The 23,165-nt window shown below is 40.3% G+C and overlaps 1 protein-coding gene across 1 annotated transcript in view; it reads right to left on the bottom strand.

The window, feature by feature from the left end:
* fmn2a (formin 2a) overlaps positions 1-23,165 on the bottom strand; it is a 51,572-nt gene that overhangs the window by 5,783 nt on the left and 22,624 nt on the right. The window contains exons 7-13 of the mRNA XM_060878934.1: positions 14,974-15,035; positions 14,013-14,104; positions 13,100-13,229; positions 12,412-12,558; positions 10,029-10,088; positions 8,434-8,554; positions 4,663-4,755 (exon numbers count right to left, since the gene is read on the bottom strand). Of these exons, the coding sequence (XP_060734917.1) occupies positions 4,663-4,755; positions 8,434-8,554; positions 10,029-10,088; positions 12,412-12,558; positions 13,100-13,229; positions 14,013-14,104; positions 14,974-15,035 (705 nt within the window). The remainder of the gene's footprint in view (positions 1-4,662; positions 4,756-8,433; positions 8,555-10,028; positions 10,089-12,411; positions 12,559-13,099; positions 13,230-14,012; positions 14,105-14,973; positions 15,036-23,165) is intronic.

Below are 23,165 nucleotides of genomic sequence, written 5' to 3'. Positions count from 1 at the left end.
TTTGTTTATTTATTTATTTATGATTTTATTGAAGATCTCGGTCCTTCGTGTGATACATTTCTGTGTTGTTCAAAAGAACTCTGTTAGTGAGGAATTGTGGGATATTGTTTGAGAAATATAATTGGGCTAAAACTGCATATAAATGATGGAATCACAACGTCGGCGTCTCCGCTCGGATCATGGCTGCGGTTGTGTGAAACCCCTTCAAAGCACTCGCACACTGGAGAATTAGCAAGCAAAGAGTTGAATGAGCACAGACCAAACAACACAGCACCACGGAGTCTCTCTTTCTCTCTTTATTCCCCTCCATGTCTTTCTCTCTGTGGTTAGCGTCGAGCCAGCGGGACTCTGCGTCTGCTCCTCCGCCTGGAATTTCACAGTCACACATGTAAGAAACTTTTTTTTCTCTTTCTATCCGTGTGTTCTGTACATGGCATCTAACTAAGCGGCGGGAGAGCGGGCAAAGAGAATCCGGATGAAAGGAAGACAATGATGAGAGACGACGAGTCGCCCGGCTAGCACGACACGCCAAGCACATGTGGCTATGGTTATGGACAGATGGACAGAGATAGAGAGAGGAAAAATGAGTAAAGGAAATAGAAGTGTAATGGTGTGTAATGACTGGAACAAACAAATAAAACAGCACATGACGTTCAGGCTCCCAGACTTCACTTCAGAACAAAACACACGCACCGGACTTTGGAGTCCTGGTTGCTATGGAAACAGCAACGTTTTCGTTTCGTTCTGTTACACTAAAATAACTTTTGACCAATCAGATTTGAGGATACAACCGCTATGTTGCTTAATCCTTTAACAGCAGCCATGCTGAATTAATTAACTGATTTTTTACCTTAATGTGGCTGAATTCTCAGATCTGATTGGTTGAGTTTGGTTTATAGTAATGCGTTCGTTCTAAATTGTTGTTGTTTCCATAGCAACTGGTAATGCACGAGGACTCAAAGCGGATGCTCGACTACTCATAAACATGTACTAATGAAACATATAGTATAAATGTTGATGTTTTAAAATTTATTGTTAGGAGACAAATATTCATCATTTACAGAAGTTTCCCAGAACAGGAACGTTTTCAGGTGAAAGAAATGTATGCTTTAGAGATTCTGGGTATAACGAGAGAGAGAGAAAAAAAAAAAAAAACATTTCTCTTATCCACTACACAACATTAAAAGTAACTATAAAAATGTCTAAAATCCATTCATCCGTCCATCAGTTCATTTTCTGTAGCACTTTTCCTACACAGGGTCACAGGGGTCCTGGAGGAAACCGGGACTTGGAGGAAACCGGAGAACCCAAAGGAAACCCCTGTAGCCAGGGGAGAACATGCAAACACCACAAACACACAGGGTGGAGGCAGGAATCCTAACCACTTATCCACCTGTAAGTGGAATAACACACTTTATACCACGTTATATGAAAATAATCCATTTTTATTTAGATCCACAAGGGAGCGTTTCGTATAACTGTACGTTTCCACAGCAGATCTGAAATTAGTTTATAATATAATATAAACTGAAATTACTTCAAGTCAAGTCAAGTCAAGTCACTTTATAATAAAATGACACATTCCTTCAAATAAATTACTGTAACAAATATTAACATCTACAGTAGTACCACAGGGAACTGTGTGTTTGTGTTTGTGTGTGTGTGTGTTTGTGTTTGTGTGTGTGTGTGAGAAGTTTGCATCTTCTCTCCTTTGGGTTTCCTTTGGGATCTCCAGTTTCCTCCAAGTCCAAAGACACTCACTGTACGTAGGCTTATCGTAATGAGTGCGATTTTGCTCTGTAATGTTTTGGTACCATGTCCAGGGTGTCTCCTGCTGTAGTACCCTCAGTACCATAGCCCTAGTACTGAGGATCCCGGTTCACATCCAGGTTTACTTCTGAGGTCATTGGATATTAGCAGAACGCAAACTTGTCATTTATCTGCAATTCCAAGCCATTTCCTTGCCTTTGCTCAGTTTGCTATTAATGTATGACCTGTTTCTGTTTGTGGATTTATCATGTTTGTGGATTGCGCTCTTCGGTTTGCTACTCTGACTGTCTCATTTGGATTATCGACTCTTTGCCTGTTTTGCTCTATAAGATTCTGCCTGCTGTTTTGGACTCTTTTGCTCTGTTCTTTCTGTCTAATAAACACTAAGTATGGATCCTACTTTTCCCATGACGGGTGATTCTTTACACCTGCCTTGTGTCCCGAGTCCCTGAATAGACTCCAGTCTTTCAGTGACCCAGTGTAGTCTAAGCGGTATAAAAAGTGGATGGATGGATGGATGGATGAAGGGATGGATGGATGAATGGATGGATGGATGGATGGATGAAGGGATGGATGGATGAATGGATGGATGGATGGATAGATGGATTGATGAATGGATGGATGGAGGGATTGATGAATGGATGGATGAATGGATGGATGGAGAGATGGAGGGATGGATGGATGGATGGATGGAGGGATGGATGGAGGGATGGATGGAGGGATGGATGGATGGATGGATGGATGGATGGATGGATGGACGGACAAACGGATCCATATCTGGAGGTCAGAGGATGTTGTGTTTTGTCATTTTTCAGCATTACGGAAAACTGCATTATGTTTTTTTTTTCTTAATATCTTCAAGAGAAAGTGAAGGGACAGGTACAGTATAAGGTAAGTGATAACAAGAACTTACTTCCTGTTCCAGGATGTTCCCTGATACTATTTGTGACAGTAAATGGATAACATTTTATATATGATGTGAAAACTTTGACTTGTTGGCAAGTTGTTATAGTATCAAGAGGGTGGCGGTGGGGGGGTGGGGGGGTGGTGCTGACTTGCTCAAGTGCACCTCAGTCGTGGTATTGCCGACCCGAGACTCGAACCCACAACCTTAGGGTTAGGAGTCAAACTCTCTAACCATTAGGCCACGACTTCCCTATGACTTCCCTATAGGGTGATGGACTGGTTCCAGTTTACACTCAATATGTATTCATTATTTTAAGGAGTTTTGATGACATCAGGATACGTCAGGGAACGGACTGATGGCATTAGATCCAATGATGCTGCCGGATATTTTCAGATCCTGCCTCATGACAGCTGTTTAAATAAATACATTCAAAACCGTGCTGCAAACATCAACTGTGAGATTTATTTGGTTGGCACAAAACGAGGAGAAAACAACACAGTGGCCAATCTCTAAGGAAAGGAAATGAAGAAGTGGAAAATAAGAAATAAAACAAGCGCAGACTGGTTTTGGCTCAACACAGTAATAGAGTGGATGACAGAAGAGATCAAAGGAAAGAAGGGATAGCTGAAGTGATGAAAATGCAGATGATGGAGAGAGGGCAGAGAAGGACAGGGCTACAGACGCTCCTGTCTTGGGAGAATGGAGGGATGACAGATAAATAACTCAGGAGAAAAGAGTAAAATTTATTAGTCAAGTCGCATGAAGATAGCAGGCACGTCCCAAATCGCGTACACGTACACTACACCAGCGTGTAGTCTGAATAGTATGAGTAGGGTGTAGACACTGAAACTGAAAGTAGAAGAAGAAGAAGATGAAGAAGAAGAAGAAGAAGAAGAAGAAGAAGAAGAAGAAGTGCACTTCAAGTATGCGGATGATACACTTATTCAACCAAAAACAAAAAAAATTAAGTGTGAATGTTGGACACTTTATGCATTTAACACTCAAAGATTTGCTCAAAAAGGTTCAGGGCTACCAGGCACTGACGCCGAATGGGAAAAAAATTCAAGATGGCCGACATCACAAGTGGACGAGACGTCTTAAAAAGCTTACATCTTACATTTACGGAATTGAACAGACACCCTTATCCAGGGCGACTTACATTTATCTCATTTATACAACTGAGCAATTAAGAGTTAAGGGCCTTGCTCTGGGGCCCAGGAGTGGCAGCTTAGTGGTAAGACATTTTGTTCTTTTGGACCTGACACAAAATGTTGCTGATATGCCGATAACACACAGCTCGATCTCTACTTTTCTTCCTCACACACTTTAGAATATCAGACTTTCTGATCTTTTTCAAGGGAATAGCATCATGAAGATTGCTAAAGATCTCATGATCTCGCTGGAAATGTAAACCTCATGTTGCTTCCTTGACTCGGTCATGCAGGTTCCTTCTACTGTGTTTACATTTACATTAAGCCGATGTCCTTATCTTTACATTTTATACAACTGAGCAATTGAGGGTTAAGGGCCTTGATCAGGGGCCCAGCTGTGGCAGATCAATGGATCTGGGATTCAAACTAACAACTTCCCAATTATTAGTCCAACACCTTAACCACATCTCCCACTTTGTCACATAAACATTGCAGCACATACTTCATGTATCCCAGGTTAGACGGTGGTGTGAGTGAGGAGAGAGGGTCATGATGTAATGTGCCTGGAACAGGGAGAACTGGGGCCTTGCTCAGGGGTCCAATACATGCAGCTTGGCGGTGCTGGGGCTTTGAACTCCGTCCTTTTAAGCCTCCATTAAAAGCCTCCTTCTTTTTAAGGTGATTGGTTAATTGTTGGTGCCTTGAGTTTAGACTAGAGTGTCTGGTTCCTCAATGGTTCCCCGACATCCATACATACAGTACACTTGTGTGTGTGTGTGTGTGTGTGTGTGTGTGTGTGTGTGTGTGTGTCTGTGCTTCCATCCAGTTTCCTACCCTGACAAAGGAACTCCTCCATTTTGTTCTTAAAGGGCTGTAGATGTTCATCTGAAGACATAGCACACACTTTTTCAGTCTTGGAAGAACAAGCTGCAGGAAGAGAGACACAACAACACAAACGTCAAGGCGCTTTTTTTCATCCGTTTGCTATCATTGGCTTTGCTTTACTAGATGATCATTGCGCTAGCCAGTGCTTAGAAATCTTTTCCTCTTTATTCTGGCTGACTTGCTGAGTGATGCATAGAGCAGGAACTTCGATACGAGTCCTGATGCGAGTCCCGTCCATCAGAATCTGGAGGTGGACGTGGCATATCACATGTGAATCTCTTCAGCAGAGATCTATTTCACTCGTCCAGTTCAGCCAATAGATGCTGAGTTATTGGTTTCTCAAAGCAAAGTGATGCTTAGGCTGATAAAACATATAATATACTAATAAAACCTTATTCATTGTGTTTAAAATATTTTAGTTTTATTTATAGTCGTAATCTTTTGATATTAAAAAAGTCTAAAGGCAGTTGTTGATTTCTCTTAATGTTGCAGGGTTCACGTTCCCTCAGAGGCCAAAAACTAGACTTTCCTCCTGTTTTTATTGTGTCTATGTTGACAATTGAGTGTCTTTCGCATGTCTCACTCCACAGTGGTGGAGAAAAAAAATGGCAAAAAAAAAAAAAAAAAAAAAAAAAACCACCAAAAAATCTTCAGAGTAAATGTTGATGTCAAACCCATTTCTGCTCTCTGAGATGCTCCAAGTGTTTGTTCATCAAAAGCAGCTCAGATTTATTTTCAGCACTAAAATTCACTGTAAGATTATGAAGAGAGGGAAAAACACACGTCTAAAACACACTGAAAGAACAACAGACTCCTGAATTATTTTAGATCAGACTCACAGACACGATATCAGACGTTTCTTTATACTGTACCGAGTGTAAACGGCCATTTCTATTCTGTTGACATTAATCTGCTACACACATCTGTGTGTGTTCAGTGTAAATGTATGTGTTCAGTGTAAATGTGTGTGTTCAGTGTAAATGTATGTGTTCAGTGTAAATGTGTGTGTTCAGTGTAAATGTATGTGTTCACTGTAAATGTATGTGTTCAGTGTAAATGTATGTGTTCAGTGTAAATGTGTGTGTTCAGTGTAAATGTATTTCAGTGTAAATGTGTGTGTTCATTGTAAATGTGTGTGTTCAGTGTAAACGTATGTGTTCAGTGTAAATGTATGTGTTCATTGTAAATGTGTGTGTTCATTGTAAATGTACTGTATGTGTTCAGTGTAAATGTATGTGTTCAGTGTAAATGTGTGTGTTCAGTGTAAATGTATTTCAGTGTAAATGTGTGTGTTCATTGTAAATGTGTGTGTTCAGTGTAAACGTATGTGTTCAGTGTAAATGTATGTGTTCATTGTAAATGTGTGTGTTCATTGTAAATGTACTGTATGTGTTCATTGTAAATGTATGAGTTCAGTGTAAATGTATGTGTTCATTGTAAATGTATGTGTTCAGTGTAAATGTGTGTGTTCAGTGTAAATGTGTGTGTTCAGTGTAAATGTGTGTGTTCATTGTAAATGTATGTGTTCAGTGTAAATGTGTGTGTTCACTATAAATGTGTGTGTTCAGTGTAAATGTATGTGTTCAGTGTAAATGTGTGTGTTCAGTGTAAATGTATGTGTTCAGTGTAAATGTATGTGTTCATTGTAAATGTGTGTGTTCAGTGTAAATGTGTGTGTTCACTGTAAATGTATGTGTTCAGTGTAAATGTATGTGTTCAGTGTAAATGTGTGTGTTCACTGTAAATGTGTGTGTTCACTGTAAATGTATGTGTTCAGTGTAAATGTATGTGTTCACTGTAAATGTGTGTGTTCACTGTAAATGTGTGTTCAGTGTAAATGTGTGTGTTCAGTGTAAATGTATGTGTTCACTGTAAATGTGTGTGTTCAGTGTAAATGTATGTGTTAAGTGTAAATGTGTGTTCAGTGTAAATGTGTGTGTTCACTGTAAATGTGTGTGTTCAGGGTAAATGTATGTGTTCAGTGTAAATGTATGTGCTCACTGTAAATGCATGTGTTCAGTGTAAATGTGTGTGTTCAGTGTAAATGTATGTGTTCAGTGTAAATGTGTGTGTTCAGTGTAAATGTGTGTGTTCACTGTAAATGTGTGTGTTCACTGTAAATGTGTGTGTTCAGTGTAAATGTATATGTTCAGTGTAAATGTATGTTCATCTGTCCATCTTTTATCTATCTATCCAGCCATCCATACTCTATCTATCTATCCATCTGTCTGTCCGTCCGTCCGTCCATCCATCTTTTATCTATCTATCCAGCCATCCATACTCTATCTATCTATACATCTGTCGGTCCGTCCGTCCATCTATCTATCTATCTATCTATCTATCTATCTATCTATCTATCTATCTATCTATCTATCTATCTATCTATCACATCCTTCCTGCCATCTATCTATCTATCTATCTATCTATCTATCTATCTATCTATCTATCTATCTATCTATCTATCTATCACATCCTTCCTGCCATCTATCTATCTATCTATCTATCTATCTATCTATCTATCTATCTATCTATCTGTCATGATGTTACCAACATGTGGTGTTTGAGAACAACAGCTTCCTAATCAATACACAATTGAAGGACATTATTCATAATAACACTTTAAGGTGTCTATAACAATTTATAACCCCACCCTCCAGTGTAAAAGTGCTACACAAATAAAAGTGAATTGAAATGAAATGGAATAACTGTCTATGATCTTTTTAGTACATCACCGTTTGTAGTGTTGATAAAACAAAACAGAAGAGTTAACTAAAACGGCTTAGTGCTTGTGAAAGCTACAAACATCTGCTTTAGCATTTTAGCTTCTCTCACTCCGCTAACCCCTCAAGGCGATAATTCACTCTTGGTATGGAGCGCAATATGAGCAATGCCATAAAGTCTCATGGGGAATGCAGAAGCTTTCAGCAGCATGAATTGTGAGTTAGATTGAGAAATAAAGCACATAGCTGGTGAAGCTTACGTAAAGAGACCCGTGGCTTGATTGGTTTAGCAGGAAGCTACGACAGAGGTTGTGTAGGGTTGAAAGAGTAGTCACTTTGCCAGCTGGACTTTCCTGTCAGGATTTGATGATTCATGTGAAACCATGCAGAAGTTCCAATAGACTAAAGACTATTATGGGTATTCCCGACTCTTCGGAATGATCTGGATTCCCAAATCCGATTTTCAGTCGAAAGCCGAATGTATGCATTTGCTTGTAAATAAATGAAATAGACCTGCGATTCTTTTTTTTTTTTTTTTTTTTAAATCCTATCCTACATGCTTTTCTCTCTCATTAATCCAACCATAGAGTATATAATGGTTTAAGATTAAGGATATAACATCCAAATTAATTTTTAAGCAACATTTAAGTATTTGTCTTCATCTCTGGTCGATGAAATGATTAACCAGTCTCTCTATGATGTAGAAGAAAGCGCACTATGTGGTTTTAAATGTGTGCTTAACTCCGGCTTTTCACCTCAGGTACAGGAACGTTTCACTCATGTAATGTAGAACTCCACAAAGTAAATAAATAAATAAATAAATAAATGGAAAACAATCTTAGCTAAGACTTTATTATCGTCATGGACCTATTACATTCTAAAAACTAAACCCAGGACAAAACAAATCTTTTTTCATTCTATTTCCTTTCATACACCAACCCCGGTCTGTGGATTGTGTGTTTGTGTGTGTGTGTGTGTGTTGTGTGTTTGATTTTCTCACCGTTTAAATCCTTGCGTAGTTTACACAGGTCACGCCGGAAGTCGTCAAACTTCATCTGTGACGCCTGGAAAAAGTCCTGCGGCTCCGGCAAAGGGTACACACACGTGTCTTGGCCTGCATTCTGACACACACACACGTATATAAATATATATACACACACACGCAATCAGTTAAACAAGGCAATTATGCTGAGAGACAGGGTGTTTGGAAACACGTGCCAGATCAGAACAAGCTTAACATTATTCCCCAAATCTCATTTCCTCTCGTGGCGTTTGAGTCAAACACTCCGACAGTGTTATAATTAAATCTTCTGGATCCAGGAAAAGGAGAAGTGAACTGAGTGAATCAGAGTGAATCATCCTGTGTGATGTTTAATGTATAATCTGTTGTAATCCAAACATGGCTTTTTAATTTTAAAAACTATATGGTTTTTTTTTTACAGCATAAGCCTTACACAGTGTGTGTGTGTGTGTGTGTGTGTGTCTAAATATGAGAGCAAATGAATGAACAGTCACTAATATCACCTTTTCGAGTAAACATACAACCAACCAGCCAACTAAACACATAAACAGACTGACAGACAACCAAACAAATAAACAAACAAACAAACAAACAGATAGACAGACAAACAATTACTATTCAATTAAACAAACCAACCAAACATCTATTCAACCAACTAAACAAAGAAACAGACAATCAAACAACTGTCCACCCAATCAACCAACCATACAACTAACTGATCTACCAAAGAAACAAACAAATAAACAGGCAACAATCCAATCAACCAACCAACGAAACAGACAGACAAAAAAACAAACAACTCTCCACCCACCCACCCACTCACCCAACCAATCAACTAACTAAACTATCAAACAAACATACGACCAACCAACCAACCAACAAAACAGACAAACTGACAACCAACCAAAGAAACACACAGACAACCAGACTGTACAAAACCAAACAACTACCTTACCAACCAACCAAACAAACAAAAACAACCCAAACAAATAAATACTTTTGCTGAAATAATGAAATACGAATAAATATTTTGCTGAAATGTAGTCAGTCGTGTTTGTTGGCCAGGATGTTTCCTTTTAGGGCTGCTGTTGCAAACAATTAATGGAAGCAACACACACATACTCATACACATACACACACACACACTTCAGAAACCTTTTTTATTTATTGATTTAAATCTACATTATCATCCAAATCACCTTTAATGTGACATCATTAGGCCACACCCCCTACCTGAATTCGATGCTGATGCGGATTTTTTTAGACACTGAACAAACAGAAGTGTGTGACGACTGCACCGCACACTTAACCTAAAAGTCTGTACGTTTTATCGTGCTACATCAGGTTAAAGCGCAGAACCAGAGTGTGTGTGTGTGTGTTTGGTGAAATGCAGAAACACACCATCTTTACTCAATTAAATACACACAACGTCACACAGCCCACATCTGTCACAGCTGTTTATTTAGACTCTCGGCTCCTCCGAGTCGGCCGGTGGTCAGTGAGCAAAAACAAAAATAAGGATGAAATGATGAGAAAAAATATCAGAGAGAAACAAACAGGGATGGAAAGCGTACCTCGTTAAAGTGTCGCAGATAGTAAGAAACGATGAAGGACAGGAGACTTCGGGAATTATCCTGATACAGGAGAGAGAGAGAGAGAGAGAGAGAGAGAGAGAGAGAGAGAGACTTTTTGATTTTTATGATCTCATTAATTAACATATATAAACTTAATCCTAACCCTAATCCTAGCCCTAAACTCCACTAGACCCCTGAAGGTGTGCTGTCGTATCTGACACCCGGTTTGCATGTTTGCAGAAAATCCTTTCAGTTGCCAGGTTGGAGCCTCCATGGATCAGACTTGTTTGTTCAGGACATCCCACAGCTGCTTGATTGGATTGAGATCTGGGAAATTTGGAGGACATGTCAACACTTCAAACTCGTTATTGTGCTCCAAACCTTTCCTGAACTATTTTTGCTTTGTGGCAGGGCACAGTATAATGAATAAGCGCTGTCAACGTTAATGCTGTCTTTGTACAAAAAAACTGACAAAAGCGCAGGAATCATCCAACCCTCCACTTTGTACAGTACATTTATCCATCACCATTTAAGCCCCGTCAAAGTAAAAGGTAGCCAAATCTCCACAGAGTTTGTAGTAAGCAAACTCGACAGTAATGCGACCAGATATCAGGCCCCTCGTAGTCATTACATCATTTCATACAGGCACCATTTTAGCCTTCCTTGTACACCACACAGCTAGTTTATTCTGTCCATAAAGCACATTTCTCTTCCTGCTCTGGTCCATACATAAAACCTGTTAAAAACATGGCCCTTTAATAAATCAAACATTGGACAAAACTAGGACAAAAAGGACAAGTGTCTTTTATTATTGGATCCAGGTGTGTGTACTGTATCTGTTTGTGGTACTGTATCTGTATCTGTTTGTGGTATTAACCCGTGTGTTGTCCACCACTGTAGATCAGCAGGTCTCTCATTAATGGGGAGTTTATACAATTTTCTTCAGCTGCTTCCCATGAATCCAGACGCTCTTCCCTGCAGGCTTCGAGCTCCTTGGTTATCATTTTGTTCTGAAAGCTTTCTCTGACTTCAAAAAAAAACAACAGCAGCAGCTTTGTTCAGCCATGATGCAAAATTTATGTTTTCTGGGCCAACTACTGTAAGTTGCCCAGAGCTATAAAGCTAAAAAACCCTAAAGTTGTGACGGAGGGATAAAGATGTCGGTTCAGACGCCATACCTGGTGCCGAGTGAACCGTGCAAAGCATGTCACACACCTCACCTACTCAGACTAAGCCTCTAGGATAAAATAACACCACAACAAAAGAAAGGAAAAGAAGATGCATTTACTTTAAAAGTACACATGAGGGAGGAGAATATAAAGGAAAACACAGCAATAAAAAAAGGACATGCTCTCACTTACTCACGCTCCCATCATGCAGAGAGATAGACAGAGTGTGTGTGTGTGTGTGTGTGTGGGGGGGGGGGGGGGGGGACAGACAGAGAGAGAGAGACAGGCAGAGAAGCATGGGGGTGGGAGGGGGAAGAGAGAGAGACAGACAGAGGAGGAGGTGGGAGAGGGAAAGAGAGACAGACAGAGAGAGAGACAGACAGAGGAGGAGGTGGGGGGAAAGAGAGACAGACAGACCGAGAGAGACAGAGGAGTAGGTGGGGTGGAAAGAGAGACAGACAGACAGAGAGAGAGACAGACAGAGGAGGAGGTGGGAGAGGGAAAGAGAGACAGACAGACAGAGAGAGAGACAGACAGAGGAGCAGGGGGGTGGGAGGGGGAAGAGAGAGAGACAGACAGACAGAGAGAGAGACGGACAGAGGAGGAGGTGGGGGGAAGAGAGACAGACAGACAGAGAGAGACAGAGGAGGAGGTGTGAGAGGGAAAGAGAGACAGACAGACAGAGAGAGAGAGACAGACAGAGGAGGAGGTGGGAGGGGTAAGAGAGAGACAGACAGAGAGACAGACAGAGGAGGAGGTGGGGGGGAAGAGAGAACAGACAGACAGAGAGAGAGACAGACAGAGGAGGAGGTGTGAGAGGGAAAGAGAGACAGACAGACAGAGAGAGAGACAGAAAGTGGGGGAGGCGAGAGGGGAAAGCGAGACAGACAGAAAGACAGAGGGATAGAGAGAGACAGGAGAGAAAGAGAGAAGGGGGACAGACAGCCAGACAGACACTTATTAACGTGATGAGAGAAAAACAGACAGGTTTTTAGTGAAATGACACTTTAAAGCCTTTAGATCATGAGTGAGAACAAGCAGTAAATTGGCTCACAGACATCAGTCAACATTAACTGTAGAAAAGAAAGAAATATTATGGAAGAAGAATAAAACTTTGACTTTGACTTTTTACGTCTTATCTGCTTTGGTGTCGTCATTAACCAAGCCATATAAGGTAAAGTGGGTGTGGTTATGATCATGCCCCGCCCACTTACACTGCTCTTAACATCTTTGAGCTTGGGTAGGACGTCGAGGGTGAAGCCGTCTGCTTGTCCCCGACTCCTGTTCCCTCCGTTCATGAAATTCCCCAATGCGAGAACCAGCCCGAGAACCTGCATCACACCTTTACTCCATCTCAGAGCCTGTGGAGAGAAAATCCAGATTTATATAGTTCTCTCTCTCTCTCTCTGTCTCTCTCGCACTTTCTCTACTGGTCAGTCATGTTTTCCCTCTTCTTTTCTATCACTCTTTCTGTCTGTGTTTTACTCTTTGTCTCAGTGTCTCTCCCTATTTCTTTATCTTTCTATTCATCTTTTCCACAGTCTCTATCTCTGTCTCTCTCCCTCTATTTTTTCTCTCTCTACAGTATATATCTCTCTCTATCTCTCTGTCTGTCTAACTCAGAGTTCTCTATCTATCTCTATTCATTTCTCTATTTATCTGTCTATGTGTCATTCTCTCTCGCTCTATTTTTTTCTCTATCCATCTCTTTCCTCTCTTTCTGTTTGTGTCTCATTTTCCCTCCGACTGTCTGTCGTGCTCTGAATTTCTCTATCTCTATCTATCTCTGTGTCTACCTGTTGATCTGTTTGTCTGTGTGTGTGTCTGTCTCTCTCACCGTGCACACTCACCGTGCACACTCACCGTGCACACTCACCGTGCACACTCACCGTGCACACTCACCGTGCACACTCTCTGCAGCAGGCTGATCTTCCTCTGTACAGAGCTGATGCTCTCAGTGAATGTGGACTGAACCAGGATGCAGAAAACTCGCTCAGAGAACTGAGGAACCTCCGACAGCTGCAGGAGGAACCTGTGTGTGTGTTTGTGTGTGTGTTTGTGTTTGTGTTTGTGTGTGTGTGTGTGTTTGTGTGTGTGTGAGTGTGTGTGTTTGTGTGTGTGTTTGTGTGTATGTGTGTGTGTGTGTGTGTGTGAGTGTGTGTGTGTTTGTGTGTGTGTGTGTGTTTGTGTGTGTGTGTTTGTGTGTGTGTTTGTGTGTATGTGTGTGTGTTTGTGTGTGTGAGTTTGTGTTGGTGTGTGTGTGTGTGTGTGTTTGTGTGTGTTTGTGTGTGTGAGTGTGTGTGTGTGTTTGTGTTTGTGTTGGTGTGTGTGTGTGTTTGTGTGTGTGAGTGTGTGTGTGTGTTTGTGTGTGCGTTTGTGTGTGTGTGTGTATGTGTTTGTGTGTGTGTGTGTGTTTGTGTGTGTGTTTGTGTGTGTGTGTGTGTGTGTGTGTGTGTGTGTGTGTGTGTGTGAGACAAAAGAGAGAAAGGTAATGATTAAAGCTCTTGGACAAAAGTCATGAAAATAATTGACTAATCAAAATCAATGCAATATAATAATAATAATAATAATAATAATAATAATAATAATAATAATAATAATAATTTTTACAAATTACTGAATTACTGAATGAAGAACACTAAATTATATTTGAATAAAACAAACAAACAAAAAAATATATATATATATAATAATAATAATAATAATAATAATAATAATAATAATAATAATAATAATAATAATAATAATAATAATAAATTACATGGTGTGTACAGCTTATCATAATGGAGTGTGTGTGTGTATTTCAGGGCCTCACTGTTCAGGCTTGTCTAGTGGTTTTGCCTCCTCGTTCTCTGTGCTGGACTTGATGTGTCTCTCGAGCTGATCCATTTCCTCTTTCTGCGCTCGCTGTTCCCACGGAAACAAAAAGGAAAAGTCAATTTCCAGGAAATCAGTCACATGATCAAAGAGCTGCAGAGTGTCAGTAATGACTGAAAGTATGATAGCAATGTGGAGTCAGTTAGGGAGAAAATTGTGTGTTTGTGTGGGGTGCGAATGTAAGTGTCTAGTGTGTGGGTGTGAGTGTGTATGTAGTGTAGAGTGTGTGTGTGTGTGTGTTTGTGTGTGTGTGTGTGTGTGTGTGTTTGTGTGGGTGTGAGTGTAATGTGTGGTTTGTGTGCAGGAGTCAGAGACAGTGTGGAGTCTCTCACACTCAAGAGAAACAACCTCAACACTGCAATAACTGTCAGAGAGAGAGAGAGAGAGAGAGAGAGAGAGAGAGATACGGTTCAGACAGAAAGACAGACAGATAAACAGATAAAAATAATAACAGCGAGAATAGAACTGAACATAAACAAATGAATAGAAGACAAATAAATAATTATCTAGCACTAAAAATAAAATACTAAAAATATAATTAAACAAATAAAAGAGCCAAATACAGTCAATTACTAAATAAATAATACAGTTTATTTCATTTTTTTCACTTTTTTAGAGACTTTCCGTCTCTCATTCTGTCTCTCTCTCTCTCTCTCTCTCTCTCTCGCTCTCTCTCTACATCTCTCTCTCATTCTCTCTCACATTCCCGTGGTGTTTGTGGGCCGTGTGTTTATTTTGCTCTGTAACACACACATTTCCTCATGCCGGGTCCGTGCAAACCCAGCAGCGGAACAAACCAATAACACTAAAAGGTGGGTGGGGTGTGTGTGTGTGTGTGTGTGTGTGTGTGTATGTTGCTACAGAGACAGTTAGAAAACATATCCTCTGAAAGTGCTTACATTTTCATACAGCGCCTGAAGCGTCTCCAGGTCCACCACAGTGTTGTCCATGTTCAAGACGGCTGGAGGGACAAAACAGAGGAATTAAGAACTTTGGCTTCGTGTTAAAAGAAATTACTCTGAATTCTGAAAAGTTTGTCTGGGAATCAAAATCTACAGACACAGAACACTTCATTCACTTCATTCACTTCATTCAAATCATCGATTCAGTAAAACGACACAATGACAATCTGCAGGTTTACAAGTGATTCCTTTACCTGCTGCATTTTTGGGTTTTTAATTCACTCTCACTCTCTCACTCATTTTCTACCGCTTATCCGAACTACCTCGGGTCACGGGGAGCCTGTGCCTATCTCAGGCGTCATCGGGCATCAAGGCAGGATACACCCTGGACGGAGTGCCAACCCATCACAGGGCACACACACACACACTCTCATTCACTCACACAATCACACACGACGGACAATTTTCCAGAGATGCCAATCAACCTACCATGCATGTCTTTGGACCGGGGGAGGAAACCGGAGCACCCGGAGGAAACCCTCGAGGCACGGAGAGAACATGCAAACTCCACACACACAAGGCGGAGGCGGGAATCGAACCCCCAACCCTGGAGGTGTGAGGCCAACGTGCTAAGCCACCGTGACCCCCGGTTTTTAATTCAACACAATAAAAAATTTGATGTTAAAATACTCTACAGATGTTTACTTCATCCCAATGACAAGCAATATAAACAGCACATATGGTAAATATTTGCCCTTTACCTTTACTACATCACATTTTTTAATTAAAGTGCTACTCGTTTTTTGTTGTTTTTTAATAAAATGTAATAAAAAAAAAGAAAGTCAAATTGAATCAAGTTATGAGTGGGAAAAAATCAACAAATTTACAAGGAAGCAACGTTTTTTCAAAACTATTGATGTTTATGACTATGGGTCCCACAGACCTGAACATCATACAAGGGTTAACAGGAGGTTAAGTCACATGGGCACATGCATACACAAACATACAGTACACACAAACATACACAAACACAACCACACATATCACATGGACACACACACACACACAAACAGTTACACAAACATACAAAATCTTTCATATACACACACAGCTATACAAACATAAACAACCACACAAACAGCCACACACACAGTCACAAGGACACACACAAACACAGCCACACAAACATACACAATCACATGGACACACACACAAACACATATAACCACAAACACAGCCACAAAAACATGCACAATCACACGGACACACACACACACACAAAATCATACACAAAAACATACACAACCACATACTCACAATCACATGGACACACACTCAGCTACACAAACCTACACACACAGACACATTTAATTACAAATACAGCCACACACACACATACACACACACACACACACAGAGCTACTAAAACCTACACACAGACATATTTAATTACAAATACAGCCACACACACACATACACACACACACACACACACACACACACACACAGCTACTAAAACCTACACACAGACACATTTAATTACAAATACAGCCACACACACACACACACACACACAGCTACACAAACATACACACAAACACATATAACCACAAACACAGCCACAAAAACATGCACAATCACACGGCCACACACACAAAAAATCATACACAAAAACATACAACCACACACGCACAATCACATGGACACACACACACAGCTACACAAACCTACACACACAGACACATTTAATTACAAATACAGCCACACACACACACACAGTTACACAAACCTACACACACAAACACATATAACCACAAACACAGCCACAAAATCATGCACAATCACACGGACACACACACAAAATCATACACAAAAACATACACAACCACACACACAATCACATGGACACACACACAACTACTCAAACCTAAACATACAGACACATTTAATTACAAATACAGCCACACACACACCCACACCCACACACACACAGCTACACAAACCTACAGTACACACAAAGACACATAAAATTACAAATACAGCCCCACAAACATACACAATCACACACACAATAACTTATTATTACAAGTGCATTAATATAAATTGTTGATTATCAGCTGCAGTACTTTCAGAGCTGCTGTTCTAGAAAATTCTTCACCTTCTGACCAATCAGAATGCACACTGGTCTGAAACCAGAGTTTTAACTCAGAGGATGATGATCACTAGCAAAATATTCCAGGGTCTAAGTATTTTAAACTTTACACATCATTTTTATAAACTTTTTATTAGTTGTTCCTTACATAATCATTTAATAAGGTATTGAATGATTCGGTTTGGGACACAGGACTATTTTTATAACCGACATGTTGAGGCGATCTGTCATAACCTTCACATAGAAACCGCAGTTATGAATAACAATAATATTATAACAGCTCTGGATTCATGTAACACGCCATCGTACCTTAATGAACACTCAAAAAACATGCAGCAAAGACATGAACATCTCAGGTTTATCATGCAAAATGATAATAAGTTCCAGAAAATATCATTCACAGCTGGTTTGATCCAACATCACCCCAAGCCTGGATTACAGCAAAACATGCTGATGTGAGCCAAAGCCACTCTTCAGCCCTGATGGTGGCAAGTTGTGCAATTTCACTTCCATTATTGTTTGTTCAGGCTGAAGACTCAGATTCCTGACTGGCCTGAACTCCATGAAGACATCTTAAGCGTTCAGGGACTCGGCTCTCGCTCCGGAGACATGGAGTAATTGACGTCTGGAATGGCGAAAAACTGGAATGCAATTTACTCTGACACACACACACACACACTCTAAAAACTCATGTACACACTAGTCGATTTAAGTGACCTCGGGTTAGCGTATGAATTCCTTTCATAGTACAGGTCGCTCTACTGAATTTGCTGCACTTGGACAGGAAACCTGTCAAATGTTGAGTAGAAGCTCAAGTCCCTTAGGAGGTAATTAGTCTTATTAATCACAGGTGGTAAAAAGACAGATTTGTCACGCAAGTAAAAGTTAAAGAACAGCGTCACATTTTGTACTCAAGCTGAAGTAGAATTACTTCTAAACTTTTACAGTTGCTTCAAGTATGAAAGAAGGAATAATAGAATCATCCCATCACTGAGCCGGAGTCCCCAGAGTCAATGTTTTGTGCCATTCAGAGGTAACACTTTGTTTTTCTTTAACTTTTGTTTTGTTTTAAATTTTCTTTTTCTTTTTTATGTAGTTTTATTTTCATTAATATTAAATAATTTTTTTTTTGGTTTCATTTTGTATTCATTTTGTTTTTCATTTTTTGTATATTTTTTTGTTTTATTTTGTGTTTCTTTTTTTGGTTTTCATTTTGTTTTCCATTTTTGTTTCGATTTTTGTTGGTTTTATTTTTATTTAAATTTTGTTTCTTTTTTCCATTTTGTTTTCCATTTTTGTTTACTATTTTGTTTTTAATTTTTGTTTTTTCCATTTTACGTTAATTTTTCTGTTAAATTTTCTTTTTTTTTGTTATTGATTTTGTTTTCCATTTTCATTTCTATTTTTGCTGTTTTCATGTTGATTGACTGACAAATACAGAGGCCACACCTCCTTTACTAATACTGCTAACAAAGGCCACACCTCCTTTACTAATACTGCTAACAAAGGCCACACCTCCTTTACTAATACTGCTAACACAAGCCACATCTCCTGTACTAATACTGCTAAACACAAAGGCCACACCTCCTTTACTAATACTGCTAAACACAAAGGCCACACCTCCTTTACTAATACTGCTAACAAAGGCCACACCTCCTTTACTAATACTGCTAAACACAAAGGCCACACCTCCTTTACTAATACTGCTAACAAAGGCCACACCTCCTTTACTAATACTGCTAAACACAAAGGCCACACCTCCTTTACTAATACTGCTAACAAAGGCCACACCTCCTTTACTAATACTGCTAAACACAAAGGCCAAACCTCCTTTGCTAATACTGCTAACAAAGGACATGTCTCCATTGTTAATACTGCTAACAAAGGACATGCCTCCATTACTTATACAGCTAAAGACAAAGGCCACACCTCCTTTGCTAATGCTGCTAACAAAGGCCACACCTCCTTTACTAATACTGCTAAACACAAAGGCCACACCTCCTTTGCTAATACTGCTAACAAAGGCCACACCTCCTTTGCTAACGCTTTTAAACACAAAGGCCACACCTCCTTTGCTAATACAGCTAAACACAAAGGCCATGCCTCCTTTTCTGATACAGCTAAACACAAAGGCCACACCTCCTTTACTAATACTGCTAACAAAAGCCACACCTCCTTTGCTAATACTTTTAAACACAAAGGCCACACCTCCTTTGTTAATACTGCTAACAAAGGCCATGCGTTCTTTTCTAATACAGCTAAACACAACGTCAATGACTCCTTTACTGACACTGTTAGACACAAAAGCCACGCCTCCTTTACTAATACAGCTAAACACAAAGGCCACGCCTCATTTACTAATACAGCTAAACACAACGTCAATGACTCCTTTAATGACACTGTTAGACACAAAGGCCACACCTCCTTTACTAATACAGCTAAACACAAAGGCCACGCCTCCTTTACTAATACAGCTAAACACAAAGGCCACGCCTCCTTTACTAACACTGATACACACAGAAGCGACTCCTCCTTTACTAACACTTATACACACAGAGGCGACTCCTCCTTTACTAACACTGATACACACAAAGGCCACGCCTCCTTTACTAACACTGAAACACACAGAGGCGACACCTCCTTTACTAACACTGATACACACAAAGGTCACGCCTCCTTTACTAACACTGATACACACAAAGGCCACGCCTCCTTTACTAACACTGATACACACAGAAGTGACGCCTCCTTTACTAACACTGATACACACAGAGGCGACACCTCCTTTAGTAACACTGATACACACAGAAGTGACGCCTCCTTTACTAACACTGATACACACAGAGGTGACACCTCCTTTAGTAACACTGATACACACAGAGGGGACACCTCCTTTACTAACACTGATGCACACAGAGGCGACACCTCCTTTAGTAACACTGATACACACAGAGGCGACACCTCCTTTACTAACACTGATGCACACAGAGGCGACACCTCCTTTAGTAACACTGATACACACAGAGGCGACACCTCCTTTAGTAACACTGATACACACAGAGGCGACACCTCCTTTACTAACACTGATACACACAGAGGCGACACCTCCTTTACTAACACTGATGCACACAGAGGCGACACCTCCTTTACTAACACTGATACACCCAAAGGCCATGCCTCCTTTACTAACACTGATACACACAGAGGCCACGCCTCCTTTACTAACACTGATACACACAGAGGCCACGCCTCCTTTACTAACAATGATACACACAGAGGTGATGCCTCCTTTACTAACACTGATACACACAAAGGCCACGCCTCCTTTACGAACACTGATACACACAAAGGCCACGCCTCCTTTACTAACACTGATACACACAGAAGTGACGCCTCCTTTACTAACACTGATACACACAGAGGTGACACCTCCTTTACTAACACTGATACACACAAAGGCCACGCCTCCTTTATTAACACTGATACTCACAAAGGCCATGCCTCCTTTACTAACACTGATGCACACAGAGGTGACACCTCCTTTACTAACACTGATACACACAAAGGCCACGCCTCCTTTACGAACACTGATACACACAAAGGCCATGCCTCCTTTACTAACACTGATACACACAAAGGCCACACCTCCCTTACTAATACAGCTAAACACAACGTCAATGACTCCTTTACTAACACTATTACACACAAAGGCCACACCTCCTTTACTAACACTGATAGACACAGAGGTCACGCCTCCTTTATTAATACAGCTAAACACAACGTCGATGACTCCTTTACTAACACTGATACACACAGAGGTGACGCCTCCTTTACTAACACTGATACACACAGAGGCGACGCCTCCTTTACTAACACTGATACACACAGAGGTGATGCCTCCTTTACTAACACTGATAGACAAAAAGGCCACGCCTCCTTTACTAACACTGTTAGACACAAAGGCCACACCTCCTTCACTTACACTCATAAATGTGTCAATGATTTAAGCTTATTCAAACATGTCATAATAAAGTAATAAAGTTTTTATTTATTATAAACATCTCTAGTAGCCCCACCCTGTCAACCTAACCTGAACCTTATGTACAAGATAGAATTTGAGATCGTGAGAGCATGTTGTTAACACACTCCATAATAGGATATGGGTCTTCCCTCACTGCTATTTGTAGCAGTGAAAAGGCCCATAAAGTGTTCGTTAAACACTCTGCGGCTTGGCATTTTTAATAACGGATCACACTTTATGTGGCAATGGCACATGAAACCACAAAACCAAGGGCTTTGTACTCTGGAAGAACATCACCCTCTGTTTCAATCATAACAACAAATCCATGTGATTTAATTGCCCAGAGCACTTTTTTATTGACCAGGCTCACAATGATTACAGATAATTACAGATAGATGTATGTGTGGAATAACGAGCAGATCCAAACTCAGTTGGCTCTCTCATGTGTAATCCTTCATCCTGTTTGGCTTTTCTCAAACAATATAGTGTGGTCTGGCTGATGAGCGAGACGACTACTGTACTCAAACATCGGACGAGGAAATAGAGATGGAGCCGCGCTCGTACGGGGTAGAAGAACAAATGTCTGATTAAGAAAGTGCTGTTTGTCGAAAGGGACGCTGGTGAAGGATGTAATATTCATATTCAAATTCAAATTTATTTAGATTAATAGATATATTTACATGTGTTTGTATTTACCCACAATGAGCAAGCCTGTGGAGACTCAGGCGATTGTGACAAGGAAGAAACCTTGAGAGGAACCAGACTCAAAAGGGAACCTCATCCTCATTTGGGCAGTCTGACAAATGGTGTACAGTGTTAATGAGGAGGTTGTTGTACTCTAGTGCCCCTTTTCCACCAAAAAGAACCGGGTGCTGGTTCAGAGCTAGCACTGGTGCTGGTTCAAAGTTGGTTCCACTAGCGAACCTTCTAAGAACCGGTTTGCCTTTCCACTTGCTAGAGAGCCGTCACAGAGCCGAGTCTGAAGTCACTGTATACGTGTCACGTGTCCCAGCAACTTTAGCGCAGCAACACAAACATAAACACATCAACAATGGCGGATGTTGCTTTACTGTTAATGCTCATGGCTTTGTGAACCTACATTAACACCCAAACGTAGCGAATCCAACGTGTACGTGCAGCTCCATGTAATCTGTATAAATGGAGGTTGTAATCGAGAAAGTACATAACGTTATTTTATCATTAACACAGAAAAAAGTTAGCCTTAGCATGTAGCTACCTACTATCATGTGTGCTAATAACTGATCATATTGCGGTAAAGTAAAAGTGTATTAAACATTAATATACTTAAGGTATATTATCAAATGCGCTAACAATAGCCCCGCCCCCAGCCCCGCCCACAGCTCCTGACGCAAGCGGTTCTTAAGTGTAAACCAGCAACGTTTTGGTGCTACTTAAGAACTACTTTTCCTGGTTCAGAGCCGGTGGTTTGGCTGTCATAAATGTAAATAAATGTAAATGGAGTAAATGTAGATGTATATATTAGAGATGTAACTGAATGTTACACTGAGGCACAGTATGTATAAAGTTAGCTAGATATCGTGTCTGGTTGAGACTTGAGGTGTACAACATGTCAGGATCCTATTGGAGCATAACATAAAGGTTGTGTAAGGAGGCATTTACTTCACATTAAGCTTGCTGGATGAACTAAACAAATGAAACCTCCTAAAGGTTTGTTTGTTTGTTTATTTGTTTGTTTATGAATTATTGAATGAATGAATGAATGAATGAATGAATGAATGAATGAATGAATGAAACAGCTTACCAGTCTAGGCTTGAACTGTGTTTAAAGGGTAAACTTTCTGAAGAATCACTACACTGAGGGTTGCCAGGTTTTAGCGCAACCACGAAAAAACACAAAGTATGTAATATTAGCCAAAATTGTTAATAAAAAAAAAGTTTAGACATACACCAAACACACACACACACACACACACACACAAACACCAAAACAAGATGCTCCTGAGATCTGAAATGTTTTATACCTTCCAAGAACAG

The sequence above is a fragment of the Tachysurus vachellii genome, chromosome 10 (assembly GCF_030014155.1).
Source record: "Tachysurus vachellii isolate PV-2020 chromosome 10, HZAU_Pvac_v1, whole genome shotgun sequence".
Taxonomy (NCBI): Eukaryota; Metazoa; Chordata; class Actinopteri; order Siluriformes; family Bagridae; genus Tachysurus; species Tachysurus vachellii.
This window is presented reverse-complemented; position numbering and strand designations above follow the sequence as displayed.